Here is a 17,497-nt window from a genome sequence, read left to right on the forward strand (position 1 = left end):
TGAACTTTAATAACATAAGTGCAATGTAAGATTTAGCTTACGATTACAAGTAAGATATGTAATACAATGAGATGTAAAGTGTGATTCGGAAGCAATTACATTAGCATTTCGCTCATAAATGTCATGCGGCATTTCTTTCCATGCCAGGATTTGTATTACGCGCTATCAAACAGTGCTGGCTCTGTTGTCTACACAGATACACGCAATTATGTGTGAATGTGTGGTTAGGTACTGGTTAGCACTCTGTGCTCCTAATCAGGTTACATGAGTTCGATTCCCAGCCGCGACTAACATCAGTGGCAAGTGATAGCTGCACCAGTCCTGGGGCCTTCCCCGAGGTCAGTTCAGCCTTGTAATGAGCACCTAGGGCAGTGTATAAACATCAGCACTGGGGAGACAAAGGCAGCTGGGCGTGGTGCTGGTCACCCACCCCATCGTATGCCGCTCTAACCTTAACAGGCGCTCGCTAACAGCATTTACGTAAATATAATTTTAACTTCTTGAACACCGTCCGTAGCCAACCGTGCGAGTCGGTCTGCTAAAGGCGATACGGGTGCTCTTTGTCCTTGTTTGTCGGTCGCTGTGCAGGGGGGACCCACGGCCCCCCGACCTCTCGGTGCTGCCTGCCAGCTTCCTGCAGGTGTCGAGCCAGCAGCTGGTGCAGTGCGTGCACAAGCTGTCCGTGTGCCTGGATGACGAGCACCTGTCACTGGCGCTGCTCATCATCAAGGCCCTCATCGCCCTGTGCAGGTCTCTGTGACTCACGTGGCACGGCACAGCCGGCCACGCAATCGCACAGCGCCAAACGGATTGGCGTACGGCCTCTAAATGAGACCCCCATGTTGATATGCTGTACAGAAACAGTGGGCATATTTATTTTATAGAGAGGGGGGGCAATAGAGTAGCATAGCCGCAGAGAGATACAACAGTGTGTGGAGGGGAGTGGAGTTACAAGAGAGGGAAGAAGCAGGGGAGTGTGTGGAGGGCAGTAGAGTGATTGAGGCAGGCAGTGGCATGTCAAAGATGGACCTGACCACGGTAAATGAAATCTTGCTGCTCGATCTAGGAGAGGATTTGGAGGAGGCAGCGGGGGAGGAGGGATGGGAGTGTTGGGGCGACGTGGACGCGGTGCACGGTTGCCGATCGCGTTGATAAAGAGAAACCTCGGAGGCGGCCGGACGAGAAAGACAGGTGTGGGTGTTTGACATTTCCATTTGAGATAAAGCCCAGAGATTCCTCATTCCTGCGCCGTTCTGTGAATGGGTAATGAGGGGCGTTGTGGTGCGGCGGTCTGAGCTGTGCTGCATACAGCTCGTTGACCACGCTTCGGTTCCCGAACTGTGCAAAACGAACGCTCATTAAAGAAGCATTCCAATACAGGGCCTCTTGGGAAAAAAGCCTGGTGACTCGGCGAGGCTTTTCTCGATCGGAAAATAAATAGATGTATACATATATATAAATAATTCGCTTGAGGGTCGGTGGTCGGGACTAACGATGGAAGGCCTGCCAATGGAGGGAGCGCGACCAGGAAGACGTGCACTGTGGAGACGGAGCAGTGAAATCCGCTCGTGTGCCGGAGCCAGATGGCTAGTTACACTGGCGGAGCCACTGTGTAGCATATTATTATGTTCCAGGGACTATATGAGATGATTGGACAATAGTCTGAGTCCATAATTGCCAATAAGTAACGGCAAAGCAGTTATAAGTGACTCACAGAATTGTGCGCAGTTGCGTTTTCAGTACACGACTTCCCTGAAGGCATTCACCTTCAGCGAGCGCGATGCCGATCACACAACGCGGTTCGAATTCAACCCTCGATCGATGGCTGCGCCATCGCCGCACAAGCGTCGAATAAAAAACAAGTCTTTACAAACTAACAACTCCTCTATCATTTTTTATTGCTGGAGGAGTTGCCCCCCCCGACCTGAAAATCCTGGCTCCGCCATTGGCGAGTTAAATCGCAGAACTGTGAGAGATGGTGACAATTTGGGGGAGTCTTCACCAAGCAGTGGATAGATAATGACTGACGATTACTGTTTTATTTAGTGCCAAATAAAGATGGGTCAGTGGGCAGTATTTAGAGTGTCGCTCTCAATCCAGTGACCTCCCTGGTTCTCACTGCGGGAATAATCAAAATAACTCTATGCGTCGTCTGCTCCACGATGGACGTCAAAGATCCCCTGATGTCGTTCGCAAAAGTAGGCCATCGCACGCCGGCGTCACAGTCAAAATTTGCCAAATTTGAAAAAATTACTCAATAGTAATCTACATGGCAGTCATCGCCCCTTACTACGAAAACTTGGCAGGACCCTCTTGAAAAAAGAGTCATGGGACTCGGTGAGGCTATCCTGGGTAAACAAGTGTAATTAAAAAAATAGATTGGCATCTTGGCAAAAGTTTTGTTTCGTGAGATATTTGACAGACATCATTCTGATGTCTCCATGATGAACAATGCCACCGTTTGTCTTCACAATGTGTTTGAACTTTTTTCGTAAAAATTCAAGTCTGAGTCCTATAGAAATACAAACACACAAACTTACACGTGTTGAGTTGTGCGTTTTTTTAATCTCTCTTCTACCTACCCACAGGAATGTTCAGAATGTAGAAGATATTGGAGCCTGTTCCTACACCAGCCATGTCATCACCCTGGCAACCATGTGCATCCAGCAGGTAAGGGGGTGCGTGCGTGCGTGCGTGCGCACGTGTTGTGTGAGGTTAGAAATGGGGAGCGGTGGTGTAGCGGTTAGCGCTCTGCGCTACGAACCGAGCGGCCCGGGTTCGATTCCTGCTCACGTTCATTATTTGAACCGGTCCTGGGCCTCCCCTAGGTCGACTCTGCCTCAAATGAATACCTGGTGCGATGTGTAAACACCGCCATTGGGGAGAAAAAGGCGGCCGGGCGTGGTGTTGGCCACCAACCCCCTCGCGTGCCGTGCCGTGCCGGCCTTTATAGCTACTCGCTAACAGCACTTGCCCCAACAGTCTGTTAAGGCTATACGGGGGATCTTTGTCTTTGTGTGAGGTTATAAAGTAATCAATTACCCTACGGATTATCGGATCGTGGTGAAGTATGGTCAAATTAATCCCATGATTCCCGTGGCTTGTGAAGGCCCTAATCCAGCAGTGGGCTGACTTTTTAAAAAAGTCTCTCTTTAGAGGGAGACCTGAATTTGGCCCATCTTCTCACTCTAGTGAGTAAAATCAGTACCTCTATTGGAATTACGGATAGAAACGTCGACCCCTACTGTGAACTTGGCAGGACCCCCCTGACAAAAGGCACTCGAGACTCATGGAGGCTTTGCTGAGTAAACCAAAGTAAGAACAATTATAACGATGATGATGCGGGTGATTTCTGTCTCTGTGTGTGGTCCCTCAGTCGAAGGAGCAGACGAAGCAGCGGGAGGTGAGCGGGGAGCTGTCCCTCGAGACGTTTGCTCTCCACTCGCTGCACTTCTGCCAGCGCCTCTACGACCCCTACCAGAACTGGGCTCGACGCGTCGCTGGGTGAGGCCCCATCGCTCCGTGCCCCCGTCTTGTTTTGTTCGCTCGTGTCTGTGTGCGTATCTGGGATTGTCACACTTTGCATACCGCACTATGCGCCCGGCGGACCGAGTTCGACTCCCGCTAACGGCCAATACTGGTGACTAATATTTGAACCGATTCTGGGCTTCTCCTAGACCTACTGAGCCTTAGATGAGTACCTGGTGCTGTGAGTGAACATCACCACTGGGGAGACAAAGGCTGCCGGGCATTGTTTTGGCCATCCACCACCTCGTGTGCCGTGTTGGACTTTGTAGGTGCTCGCTATAACAGCACTTGGCCCAACAGTCTGTTATAGGCTACACGGGGCGATCTTCTTCCTTTGTCTTGTTGTCTTTGCGCGTTCTCAGCGACGCGGTCTCCGCGATGGAGCGGAGCAGGCAGAGGTTCAAGGCGGCGCCGTTAATCAACGAGTTCGTGCCATTCTTCTACCGTGAGTCAGCGCGCGCGCAAGCTCGAGGGGCACGTGCAGATGACTCGGCCTCTCGCTACAATCAGATGATATTGCGGGACATGATTGGCATTGCTCGGTCGTAGTGAGAGTCAATTGTATAGCTACGTGACTTTACCGAAAGAACCAAAGAATATACTTTCTTTCCATTGTGCTATTACATGAGCACGTAATTTTCTGACTTTGTAAGTTATCAATTCTTCCCCCATTATTATAATAATATTATTATTATCAATTCTTGCCATCATCTTCATCATCATCGCTTTATTTGTACAAAAAGCAAGCTTTTCATTCTGTAAATTACCAAACCTTCCTGAAGCTACTGAATAAGATTCAGGAGACTCAATGTTGCTTTTCTGGATACACAAATGACAACATTGAATAAGCAGCCTTCCGTGTGAAAATCAACCTCGTGTCGCATTCATGAGTGACTCGGATCCAGGGAGAGGCTTGGCACAGTTGCTGCCCTGGTCCGTCCTGCGCAATTAGGGGTTACGCGAAATGACGGAAGGTTATTGGTAAATGTCGCAACATGCAAATGTGTCGTGTTGCAAAGGATTGCAAATAGCCGTTGCGGTGCCGGAGACAAGAGCGGTATCGCCCCCCCGCCACCCGTCCCTGTGACTTGCAGCTCTGAGTGGATTCTAATTTAAACAAACGTGTTAAAATAATGCTAAATATATGCTTTTTTAAAAGGGCATAAATGCCAGGAATGATCTTGGTGGTACTTGCCTTTCCTCCGCTTGTCCTCTGTGTCATGCCTCAGAGCAGCAAAGCCACCCCACACGTGCGATGATCCAACGCTGTCTCTTTAAATCCTCGACACGTTCACGTGGTCGTACGTGCTGCGTTTCAGCCCTGTTGTGAACAATTACATAGGCATCCACGAGTTCACTCCACACCAGCGATGAACTGACAAGTGTTTCTCACCGAAATAGAACCGTGCGTGGGTTTAGTGTCGCGTCGTGCCCACGCGTGTGAGTCGCCCATCTCTCGCGTGCGTGCGTGCGTCAGCGCATGCCAACCCAAGCGCGGTATGGCCACAACCGACGAAACCGCTGATGTGCCCGGGGGGAACTCGGTGGGGGGGGGGGGCTGAACTCTTCTGAGAGAACAGCCGGATCGCTCCAGCGGGAGACTCATAGCTCTGTGCTGGGAGCTTCTTGGGCAACTGAACTTAATTCTGCAGGAGCTGCCAGCTGTTTAGTTAGAGGGCTCGGCTGACGAGATGTTACAACGCCCCTAAGCCGAAGCCTGTAAACAAGCAAAATGCACAATTCCCCCAGGGCCCATGGGCACAGGCGGAGGGGCTGGCCCGCATTGTTTCTGTAGCTGGGATCGGTTTTAAGAGCTCGTTGACGCAGACGGCGCCTATTTAGGTCGATGCCTCCGCCGCAGACGAGTCGTCGTTACAGCCTTCCCTGTGCCGAGCCTGTAAACAAGCAGGGCGCAGGTCTCTCACGGCCGGCGCTGTCCAGGAGGGGTGAGTTCGCCCCGCGTTCATCCGCGTTGTTTCTGCGGCGGGCGGTTTACGAGCTCGGCCGCACAGACAGGGGCGGCGTGGGAGGGTGTGGGGGGCGGCGGTCCGTGGTCTGCAGGCCCCCAGCACCGTGACGCAGCATTGCGGTGTTGAGGTCGCGCTGTGAGCCGGGGAGCCGGAAGGGATGAGAACCCTTCCTCTCTGTTCCTCGCAGGCTGAAGCAAAAATGCGTGCGCTCGCTCCTGTTTACAGAAAGCAAAATCCACAGAATGTTTGTAAGGAATTGTGGTGCGATGGGGTTTTAGAGTGGTCGTGTTTGGTGCGCAGGGCACGTTTGTAGATGCATCGCGACCGCTGCTGACGCTGTTGTTCCAGCACTCGGACTCCACAGGAAGTGGTTTTTGAGGTGGTCTGCAACGCAATCTTTTCCCGGCACTGTAGCCCAGCCAAGAGCAGACGTTTCCTCTTCAGTGTTTATTTCTCAGTGAAATTATCACATTAACCGAGACATTGACTTTCACGGTTTTGAGCAGAATGAATGGAGGGCATTGTGCCTGCATTGCTGTATCCACTCTGTCAGGTTCAGAGGGAGGAGAATGAGCCAGATGTAAGGTGCCTTCTCCTAATGCCACACCACAGGGCTAGTTTTTGTGTTTTACCGAACATTAATCATCATCATAGGCCATGACCTGTCCACTGTTGGATGAAGGGGCCTCCAAGCCGTCACAATCTCTCACGGTCCGGTAACGTTATGATCCGTCTAGCACCTCCACACAAGCTCATTTCATCGCTTCATTGCTGCAGTAGATGTCTTCTCAAGCGTGTTCCCTCCTTGGGATGCCACTGCTATGTTAGTCTCGACCACCGGCCATCATCTCCCCTTGCGACGTGTCCTGCCCATGCCCGATCACTTTCTTCAGGCAATGTAATGTCTCTTACTTGGACATGTTCCTTAAGCCATGTGCTCACCTGTCTCTCAGCATTATTCCAAGCGTGCGGCTCTCCATGCTTCCATTGTCTTTGTCAGCATGCATGTGTCTTCTTGGTTCTTTCGGTGAAGTCACGTAGAAGGGAAGTAATAAAATAATAAAAATAAAACATAATAAAATGAAATAATTCTTACGACGTTTCGGCTACAACGCAAGCAGCCGTCTTCAGGTGAAGAATGAGACACTACCAAGCTAGGAGCTTATATATAAACTGGGTTGGAGGTGGAAGAGCGCCTTAACAAAAAGAATGTGCATATGAAGAGGAATTTAGCATATTCATGGGAAATGCGTAGGAGGTGGGCGGGGGGGTTTCAAAGTCATATTATGCCCATGCATTATGCAGGATCAGCAGCACCAAGGGGGGGTGCAGGGAGTAGCATTAACAAAGGAAAGGAATGTTAATGATATGTAGCTGCAGTTACTAAACAACCACGTAGAAAACTAAAGTATAAACTACATAAAAAACTAAAGTATAAACTGCATAGCACCATCAGTATACTTACTATACTCTACAATAAGCTGAGTTACTAACAGCAAGTAATACATTACAATTCTACGTCGTAAAAATTATATAATATGCTTCCATATAAACTTTATTCTCTTACATCACACGAGCATATACCGTACTATATACTGCCATAGATAAACCCAACATTAAATTATATACTGTATTGCTATAAACCACCCTATGCCTTATACATTTTAATATAACACTATGTATTATTCTACCCACCCTAATGTGTATCGAAATGGTTTATTACGTCCTTCCAATGATTGCTAAGCCAGAATCCATCTTCTCGGTTAAAATTGTCTCTGTGTTTGTATATGTGGATCGCCTCATGAACGAATCTCTCATGATAGCCAACTTAGTTTGTAGACACCAGGGTACTGTATGTCTGGAACCACATCTTTTACAGACGGTACCAGATCACGGATTTTATGTACTGTGTTGAATCGGACCACAGTACATAAATTTGCCATTTAAATAGAAGGTTTGGGGTTGTGAGAACGAGACTCGCAGAAGCCCTCGGTCAAATAATTAATCGATTTTAAAGTCCTTAATCACACAATACATGCATCGAATGATACATATAAAAATAAATTAAACTTATTACCCGCACAATATTGTCTCACTCCCGCAGAGAGCACCATTGGCCAAAGCCGATCGCGCCACAACACCTCACCAATACTCTCTACCCTCCCATCAGATCCAACAGCAGCAAGCGCTGCTGCTGCTGCCACTTCATGTACGCTGTCGTGCATTGATTCACGCACTCGTTGCATGCCCAGCTGAGACGAGAGTCCCACCGTGCTTGGCGGGGTTGGGCCGCTTTGGCCCCCACGAGCGCCGCGTGCATCACCGTGCGTCGTCTGCGGGTGTCAGAATGTTTCCAGGAGTACACGCACCTGCCTGGCAAGCTGACGGACCAACTGCTGCACCTCTTCGGGGCCGTCATCGCGGGCAACCAGGTGAGATTCCCACCGTTGCCGCCCTCGAGATTACTCCGCCTGACTGCACTGAGATTTGCGATCATCTTTGTCAACACTTTCAAACCACCCGCGCGTGTGACATCGTCTCGCTTGCGTGGCTTGGAAGTCAATGTGATTATTGCTGGTTAGATATTCTGCAGACAAACGCGTGTTGGAGAGCATTACAAAATCCATGCGTGTTCACTATTTTTCTTCCTTGTAACGACCACCGACGCGATCGATTGTTCTCTCAGCGCAACGCACTGCAGGCGATCTCCCCGGCCACCCTGGAGGTCCTCATGCGGCTCCTGGTTGATCCAGCCATGGCGGGGTCCTCGGGGTCCGTGGCCCGAGGGCGTCTCGGCCTCACCCTCAAGTGCCTGACGGAAATGGTGCAGGCGCTGCACACGGGCAGCCCGGACCAGCGGCAGGTGGAGGTGGCCTCCGTGCTGGATGGGTACTTCAAGGTGCTGAACGCCGAGGGCGTCACGACGCCCGGGTCCCTCGCGTGGAACGATGGGTTGGTGGAGCTGCAGATGCACATGCTGAGTGAGTGCCGTGCTCCGTGACGGGTCTTGACTGCCTGCGTCGTCTGCGGTTATCCCGGCCGGGTGGCTGAGCGGGAGAGTGGGGGGTAGGGGCTTGACTCAGCCCATTGTCCCTTCAAATAAACAATATTCTGTGAAGAGGTAACCAGTGGTTATCCTATGGCGAGACTCGCCGCCACCATATAAATGTGGAATTTGTACCACTGGCTCAGGGCTGTAAACAGGTCATGAGCAACCAATGCCTCGGTGCATATACGAGCACCCCCCATCATGACCCCAACTCTCAACTTTAAAATGTTCAACTCGGCGATTTAAATCGTCTCTTGAGGTGGTTATGTTGCACAGAGGAGACGGAGCGATGAGATCGGCGCATGTGCAGGAGCCGGGTGGATCATTGCATCGCAGGACGATGAAGGATGGTGGTGACTTGGAGAGGCTTTCATCCAGCAGTGGATTGGCCATGGCTGATGATGACGATGACAATAATATTGTCGACGACAATGGCTCTTGACATTGTGTTATTGCGCAGGATCCATCCCGGAAATGTTAGCCTGCTCGGACCGGCCTGTGCTGCAGGCCAGCTTCCTCAACAGCAACTGCTTCGAGCACCTCACACGGCTACTCCACAACAGCAAGGTGTGCGGCACGTAGCGGCGCGTGACGCGGCGCGCCACGGCAAGGCCCGGCACGGGGCACGCGGCCAGGCCCCGTATTGCGTGACACAGCACAACTAGGCACGGAGTGGCATGGCACAACACAGCGTGACATGGTCTAGCACGACACAGGTACGTTACAGCAGGGTTCCTCACGGCGCACACGTCTAACGTGGCGTGTGCATCGTGCGCAGCGAGGCTCCGCGCGTACTACGGCGTCATCGCACGGCGTCGTCGCACGGCGTCGTCGCACGGCGTCGTCGCACGGCGTCGTCGCACGGCATGACGCAGCATGACGCATCGTGACTCGGCAAAGCGGGACAGTGTGGTCAAGCTTGACGTGTGGGTACCGCACGGCAAGGCCACAAAAGCAGGGTGATATCGTTTAGCTTGTGAGCTCGGCAGCGCTGGAGAGAGCCAAGGCCCGAGACCTCCATTGGCACGTGCGGATGCCACGCTCGGATATGTAGAGATCCCGGTAATAAACACCGCCGCACACTCTTCAGTGTGTAAAGACCACAGTGGAAGTGCACGCGCGTTAGATGTACGTCTCAAACGCACCCCCGTGAATCGGACTCGTGCATCGCAGACGACGGGATGTCCCCATCGCTTCCTTGGTTGCGTTTTATGCAGGGCTCGCGCCGATATTCCATCCGTCGTGGAGGATGCGACGTGGCGGGGTTTGGGCTGACCCTGTGTCCCCCTGCGCACCCCCTGGCCCCCACACCCCCACCCCTTGCTCCCCCAACTGCCGTCCCTCTGTCCTCACGAGCTCACGTCCGTGTGTTGCCCCGTGTCGTCTGCCCCGACAGCTCTTGTTGAGCGCTAGAGCCAAAGCGCCAGGCAAGAGCGAGAAAGAGCTTGCCAACAGCAAATTGCAGTTGGAGCAGGTACTCGCCTCCCTGCGAGCGTCGGGGTGACCTCTGAACTCTGTCCAGAGCCTGCTGCCCCCTGTGCTTCTCTGGGTGTGCCGGTGCCTCCTCTCGCTTGATCACGCTTCGCCCCCCCCCTACCCTGGGAAACCTCCCCCCTCCTTTCCCAAAAGCCTCTCCCCCTCCATCGCGACCCATCCTGGTGGAAGGGCTCTTTTTGTCTGTCTCTCTAGCGGTAGCGTTTGTATTTTTGTTTTTTGCATGCGTTTTTGTGTTGTCGACATGACCGATTTGAATAAATCTTGACGTGTGTAAATCGATGCACGCAAATCTGATATGCTCTGGAAAGTCTGCGTGGGCTCGAGCTGTGAATCAGGTGAAGGGTGAAATGGTTGTAATCGAGTCTCCATGACACCAACTGGAACCATGAAACTCACCGAGAAAGTCTGTGGGTCAGCCCACTGTCCCGGGTCAAGAGGTCAGACGTAGCCTAACCCTCGACCCCATACGGTTACGTTCTTCCTGCACGTGACGTGTTATACAACTGGTTGTTACGATCACCACACATATTAACAGACTTTTAAACATGTTACGTGAAATGCTTACTCCTTTGGCTTTGTTTTTCTTGGTTTCAGCCACAGTGGCCATTAGAATCTGGTGGCTGGTCACGAAGATTAAACCACCGCCAGTCTTTGGCTGAAATCATGCAGACTGGCCGGTATTTGTATCGGATTCAGTTTGATTTGCATGAGGCTGTACGTTTAACAACGGTGTTGCGGGGTTATTTTCTTTTGCAGTCGACAAACATTTTCAGAAACCACGCGCCGGTCTGTTAATCTCAGTTCCGTTGGTTACTGAGCAAATTTCCCAGCTACGAGTTTTGCGATGCATCGAGTCTGCTCTGTGTGGTTTTCTCATCCAATCGATTGAAATTGAACGCGTGCGGAGGAGGCGACGTCGAGGGCTCGTACACACCACGGCCGGCGTCTCTGGCCATCGGGCCCCAAAGGCACGCTTGGGTGGACCCGTGACGATTTTACATTTTTGAGCCTCTACCAACCAAACCTTGTCCACGCCTCTTTTTAAGCGTTCATTGCCAAGCGATGCCGCGATGTCGCCCGGCGAGCGACGTGTTTTCAGCTATGCTCAAACACCGCAGCACGTTTAGTGCACGATTGTCAGAAAGTACAAGAACTATTTAGAGCCACTAACACAGTGACAATTGTTACGACTTGTGCCATAGTTTAACGGTGAATTCCTGAGCTGCCGTGTTAATCCGTGGTGTGTACAGAACCTCAGCCTGGGTGGTCTAATCTCTCTTTTCAAACAAATTAGATGCAGCTTGTTGACATCGTTGTTCTGCGCATGACACGTTTCTGATTGTAGTGTACGCTGCTGCACGTGTGTGTGTGTGCATGTGTGTGTCTGTTAAGCGCGCGTGTGTGTGCGTGCGTGTCTGCGTGCGTGTGTTGCATGTGTTCCCGTGTGTGTGCGTGTATTTGTGTGCCTTCGTGCGCCACCTGCTGATGCCTGCGCAGGGCCCAGGCAAGCGTACGGACGCCCTGACGGTACTCACCATCCGCGTGCTGACGTGCGTGATGCACACCTCGCCCGCTGCCAAGGTGAGCCACCCATACGTTGCTGGAAACACACACGGTAGGGCGGGGGGGCGGGCACACACAGCAACGATAGCTGCTGTGAACTTCACTCAGAAGTGCGAACGTGCTAGGCTAGCTGTACAATGAGAGACACACCCATAGACTCTCTCGTACGACAACCACAACAACTGCCACTTCTTGGCGGCGGTGCCGTCGTGCCGTTTGTGCCAGGCTTCATGTACTTTGAGACTGTTGTGCGATGTGTCAAAGGATCACGAGCAAGAGTTTACAGGTTAGGCCCCCAGGTGTTATAGTTTAACTCGCTTAGATGACGTGAACATCGCTCCTCCACCCTCTTTCGTTGCTGGAGCACGACTGCCTCCAACCGCCCAGGAGCGTCCTTCATGAGCCTCCCCCACAGAGGGCGATCTTGACACCACTTTTTGTGGAAAGTGCCGTGAGCAAGCACCACAAAGACAAAGGTCCCCCGTGTAACCTTCAATGGACTTTAGGGCCAGCACTGTCCACAAGGGTGTGAGGAGCATAGTCGCAGCAGTGTAGGAGGACACGACAGCAATTATTGTTGCTGCATTCCCAAACCTGTGTGAGATCGCCCATTGCAGAGTTGTGTCTTGGTGGGTGTGTGGAGTGTGGCCGAGCCTGCATCCGTTAGCGTCGATGGCGTCTTATGAGACTGTTTGCTCAGTATCTCCGTTACCATTTTTTTCTCGTGTAAATGTAACGTGATACTGTTCAGCTGTCTCGCAAACGATTATCTGTTGGGCTGCCTGCCCGCTGCCGCGTGGCTGGGGGAACTTTCTGTGAAACTCTACGTTCTGTTGCTTCCATCGCACTGCTGGCATGACAGTCGGTTGTTATTGTTGATGCTTGTAGAACGATGTTGTCGTTTTGTCACGACTACACTGTCGGTGTTGTGTCAAAATATTATTCGTAATTCTCGCAGAGCGGCGCGACCCTTCTTGTTAGTGAACGGTCAGCCGAAGCGGATCTCGCGGAGTTACCTCTCGGAACCATTCAAGTGACCTCTGGTCCATAAGTAGTGGGCAGCACTTTCCGGCACGCCCTGCCACCATGGGTAACAGTCACCGTGGGAGGGCTCGGTGTTCGATTGTGAGTTTGCGTTTTTGTATTTCCAATACGTGCATTAATCGTTTTGAGGCTGGCTGTGGCATTCCAGCGAATAATAAATGAAAATTCCTCAACCTTATATCGACTGGGTTTTGGGATACTTTTCAAAACCCCGTGTCATCGTTCCCACGCCACCACCACACCCGCATCATCGTTGTTGCCGCTGCCTCCACAGGAGGTGTTCAAGGAGCGGATCGGCTACAACCACCTGTTCGACCTGCTGCAGTCCCTGGGACAGCCGTCGCTTGCGCTGCTGTACGAGCTGCTGGACATGGTGAGGGGTCACCTCCTGCGCCATTCCTTTTTGGGAATCTGACGTGACTCTCGTGATGGCGACGAGATATATTTCTCGTCCGGCGGACGGATGACCTGGCGCGGACGCGCCTGGTCCCCTCGGCTCGCCGTTCGGAGGAACCGTGGAGCGAGTCCGGAACAATCCTGGAAGAGGACCCTTGTCTTTGCCCGAGGGACCAGCAAGACTGCAGCGATTCAGAACTGACTCGGTGGTGAAGTGGTTAGCGCACCGCCCTGTGAACATGGCCACCTGGGTTCAATTCCCGGCCACAGGTAAAATCGGTGACGATTATCTGAACTGGTGCAATGCCCTCCCTTGGGTCGACTCGGCCTTATATGTAACTTGCTGACCCACCCCTACTGTGAAAAGAGCTTCATAGCTCCTTAGATTCTCCAGTTTAAATAAGGATTCTGATTCTGATAAGAGTACCTGGTGTGGTGTGTAAACATCAGCACTTGGGAAACAAACGCGGCCGGGCGTGGCGCTGGCCACACCCACCCCCTCGTGCGCCGTGCCGGCCTTCTTCGGCACTCTCTAAAGGCACTTTTCCCCAAACAGTCTGCTTAAGGCGACACGGGGGATCTCTGCCTCTGTGCGCGCGTATTCGGTCGCAGGCGGTGGAGGGAGACCACAGGCAGGCGCTGAGCGGCGCCTCTCGCATGTACGGGGGCGGCGGCGGCGGCGGCGTGGCCAACGTGCAGGCGCTGCTGATGCTGGTGCGCTGGCTGCCCACGCTGGAATCGCTGTCCGCCCGCTCCTACTTGGCCGCCGCGCTGCACCAGCTGTGCTGCGCCGACCGTCCAAGCCGCACCGTCTGCGTCAACGCCGGCATGATGTCCTGCATCCTGGACTCCCTGCAGGTGCCGCTGCTGCCTCCCTCCCATGCCTGCGTGCGTGCCGCCGTTGCGCACCCCTAAACGCATTCAGTTCCCTGCGTCGGTTCTGTGTCGCACAGACACTGGAGGTGCTCGTGGGGTGGCAGGGTGGCGGCGCAGTGGTGACAGTTTTGGCCCGCAGCAAAAAACCCTGGGTTCGATTCCCGACTCGGGTGCCTTTCTGCGTGGAGTTTGTATGTTCTCTCTCCCCCTGTTCTGCGTGGGTTTCCTCCGGGTTCTCCAAATTACTCTCATCTCTTTGCAGCTGGTATTGGCCTCGTAGCGCAATGCGAACAAATTAGTTGCAAAATCATTCGATCGGGAAAACACACAGCAACAACATCGCCCCCTGCTAGGACAACTTGGCAGGACCCTCCTGGAAAAAGAGCCTTGCTGGGTAAGCGAGCGCGAATAAAGATTGCGAGCAAGAGGCCCTGCCATTGGGCAGAGGACCTCATCAACGGGGTCAGAGACCTTGACGCCTGTTCCCGCGCTGGGCATGCTGCGCGTGAACTCCGCGGTGCTGCCCTGCAGATGGTGGACCCCGTCCGGCACATGGACTGCGCCGTGAGCCTCGTCGGACTCCTCGAGGCGCTGGGCTCCCAGTCCATCCGAGCCAAGGAGCTCTTCTGCCTCTTCAGGCTTCTCCGCGTCCACGCCTCCTCCCCCACGGAGTCCGCCTTCTCGTCGGACGTCCCCACCCCCGACGCCGCCACCTCCTCCTCGGCGGCGTCCAGCGACGCTCTGCCGGCGCCGGCTCTGGTGCCGGTGGGCGTGAGCACGAGGCTGCACGTCGGCACCGCCACCGCCCTTGGCACCGTGCTCACAGTCGGCGGCGGCGATTACCTCGACAACGACGGCGGTCGAGCGGACGACGGGAGCGCGAAGAGGAGGTGGAGTTCCACGGACGGTTTCAACGCGGAAGCGGCGGCGGTGCACCCGCTCACCGGGACGGTGACGCGTGCGCTGTCGGCCATGGCGCGGCGCGACGGCGTGGAGCGCGCCATGCACTACTTCGACCTGACGCACGCCATGGCCGGCATCACCGTGCCCGCCGTCCAGCGCTGGCCCGGCAGCGGGTTTAGCTTCCACGCCTGGTTCTGCCTCGACGCCACCGAGCAGAGGCTGGCGCACCTCGCTGGCGGCAAGCGGAAGCAGCTGTACAGGTAGGACGGCGCGGCACCTGTCGGTCGCTATGGCGCGGACACGCGGACACAGCGTGGTCGTGCGTGGTCGTGCGTGTGTGCAGCCCTGGGATCGCTTACTCGCGCCAATCCTGGTGGCAGAGAGGCCACGTCTTCCCCGGTGTCCCCCCCAACCCCCCCATGTCTCTCACCCCATGGCAGCTTCTTCACGTCGAGCGGCACGGGCTTCGAGGCATTCGTGACTGGCGCCGGCGTGCTGGTGGTGGCCGTGTGCACCAAGAAGGAGTACGTCACCGTCAGCCTGCCCGACACCTGCTTCCACGACTCGGCCTGGGTGCGCCTCCCTCCCTCCCTCCCTGCCTTCATGCCTCCACTCCACCACATATGTGTGCGATGTATCACAGGTGCTCGCTAACAGCACTTTCCCCAGCAGTCTGTCAAGGCTGTACGGGGGGTCTTTGTGTTTGTGCCGTGAGTGACCGTGCGCTGTGCGTCCCTGTCCGCCCGCTGCGCCGGCAGCACTGCGTGGCCGTGGTGCACACCACCGCCCGGCGCGCCCTCTTCTCCCAGTGCATCGTCAACATCTACGTGAATGGGCAGCTGCGCGATACGGCGCCTCTCAAGTTCCCCCCAATGGGCGAGGTGAGGCGGGAGCGATGGCGAGAGGCGGGAGCGAGAGACGCGGCTGTTCTTCTTTCTGTGTGAGTTTTCTCTTTCCTTCAGTGCCTGTGTGAAGGCCATGAGTGTTTGGGTTTTCCCGTCCGCTTGCCGGTTGACATTGGTAACAGGGTGCTTCGTTGCGCAAGGAGCCGGGCTGTGCCGGTGACTCCGCACCCGGGCCTCGCTCCAAACACCTGGAGAACAACGCAGCCTCATCTAGCCCAGATCTCACTGCTCTCAAGTTGAATGCCACACTTCTCTGCACCAGCGTTAGCTGGACGGGGCAGGGAAAGCAGTGGCGCTCGAGCGCACACCGCGACCGCAAGAGTAGGCCATTGTGTGCCAGAATCATTGTGATGTTTGTGAAATTTGGAATCTACCCACCCCGCCAGGTTTCATCCAGCAGTGAATTTGGCAATGTCCGACGACGACGATGATGACGCTGTCATCGTTGTTTTTCCAGGCGTTCACGTCGTGCTGCATCGGCTCGGCGGGCAACCGCACGATCACGCCCACGCCGTCTCAGATCCCCGAGCCCACGTCCTTCTTCCCGGGCTCGCCGCCTCACTCCACTTCCTCCACCTCCTCCTTCCCGACCTCCCCATCATCGCACGGCGTGACGGCCATCCCGTCGCCCATCTCCGCGTCCAGCTCCTCGGTGCTGGACGGCAGCCCCACCCGGCCCTCGGCCTTCCCGGGAGCCGGCCTGCCGCGCCTGTCCTCGTCGTCCGGCGTGCCCAGGCTGGCGCCCGGCACGGCGCCGTGCCTGCGCACCATCCCGGCCGGCACGCAGGACAGCGAGTGGGGCTCGCCCACGTCGCTGCGGGGCCAGCTGGGCTCCGTGAGCGTCTTCCACGACGCCCTGCAGCCGCCGCAGGTCAAGGCGCTGCACCAGGCCGGTGGGTTTTGCCGAGTTTGCAGCAATTGCTGAGTTTGCAGTGAATTTAGTGATTGCAGCAATTGCAGTGTTTGCAATGTTGCAGTGTTTGCAACGTTTCAGTGTTTGCAACGTTGCAGAGTTTGCAATGATTGCCATTTTTGTGGGTGTTGCAGTTATTACAGATGTGGATCGGTAGACATGGTTGATACTGCTGCAAGCCTTATAGGTGCTACTCGCTAACAGCACGTGTCCCAGCAGCCTGTGAAGATTATACGGGGGATCTCTGTCCTTGTTGTTGTGTCTCTGTGTGCTTGTGTGTGCGCGTGTACACTTACCCCTCCAGTCTGGTCAGCTATATGGGGGATTCTTTTGTTTGTGTGTTTGTAGGCCCAAACAACCTGTTCCCATTCAAGCCTCCGGAGTGTGCCCCCGAGCTGACCGACCTCCCAGCCAAAATGTTGCTCTACTACACCCCCAAGGTGTGTGTGTGATTGTGTGTGTGTGATTGTGTGTGTGTGATTGTGTGTGTGTGATTGTGTGTGTGTGATTGTGTGTGTGTGATTGTGTGTGTGATTGTGTGTGTGTGATTTTGTGTGTGTGATTTTGTGTGTGTGTGATTGTGTGTGTGTGATTGTGTGTGTGTGATTGTGGGTGGGATTGTGTGTGTGATTGTGTGTGTGATTGTGTGTGTGTGATTGTGTGTGTGTGATTGTGTGTGTGTGATTGTGTGTGATTGTGTGTGTGTGATTGTGTGTGATTGTGTGTGTGTGATTGTGTGTGTGTGTGTGATTGTGTGTGTGTGTGTGATTGTGTGTGTGTGTGATTGTGTGTGTGTGTGATTGTGTGTGTGTGTGATTGTGTGTGTGTGATTGTGTGTGTGTGATTGTGTGTG

General features: G+C 54.1%; 1 protein-coding gene across 2 annotated transcripts in view; it reads left to right on the forward strand.

Annotated features, from left to right (window-relative positions):
- Positions 1–17,497, forward strand: part of LOC144724719 (neurobeachin-like protein 1) — a 55,642-nt gene that overhangs the window by 13,869 nt on the left and 24,276 nt on the right. Inside the window, exons 3-18 of one of the 2 annotated variants that reach the window (XM_078604059.1) lie at positions 589–750; positions 2,589–2,670; positions 3,377–3,504; positions 3,891–3,973; positions 7,845–7,930; positions 8,185–8,479; positions 9,008–9,114; positions 9,944–10,021; positions 11,542–11,625; positions 12,926–13,024; positions 13,660–13,905; positions 14,455–15,086; positions 15,267–15,399; positions 15,585–15,707; positions 16,189–16,624; positions 16,993–17,084. In XM_078604059.1, coding sequence (XP_078460185.1) covers positions 589–750; positions 2,589–2,670; positions 3,377–3,504; positions 3,891–3,973; positions 7,845–7,930; positions 8,185–8,479; positions 9,008–9,114; positions 9,944–10,021; positions 11,542–11,625; positions 12,926–13,024; positions 13,660–13,905; positions 14,455–15,086; positions 15,267–15,399; positions 15,585–15,707; positions 16,189–16,624; positions 16,993–17,084 — 2,866 coding nt within the window. The remainder of the gene's footprint in view (positions 1–588; positions 751–2,588; positions 2,671–3,376; positions 3,505–3,890; positions 3,974–7,844; positions 7,931–8,184; positions 8,480–9,007; positions 9,115–9,943; positions 10,022–11,541; positions 11,626–12,925; positions 13,025–13,659; positions 13,906–14,454; positions 15,087–15,266; positions 15,400–15,584; positions 15,708–16,188; positions 16,625–16,992; positions 17,085–17,497) is intronic. The other variant, XM_078604060.1, reaches the window with a different exon arrangement.

This window comes from Lampetra planeri, chromosome 21 (assembly GCF_965212315.1).
Source record: "Lampetra planeri chromosome 21, kcLamPlan1.2.h2, whole genome shotgun sequence".
NCBI lineage: Eukaryota > Metazoa > Chordata > Hyperoartia > Petromyzontiformes > Petromyzontidae > Lampetra > Lampetra planeri.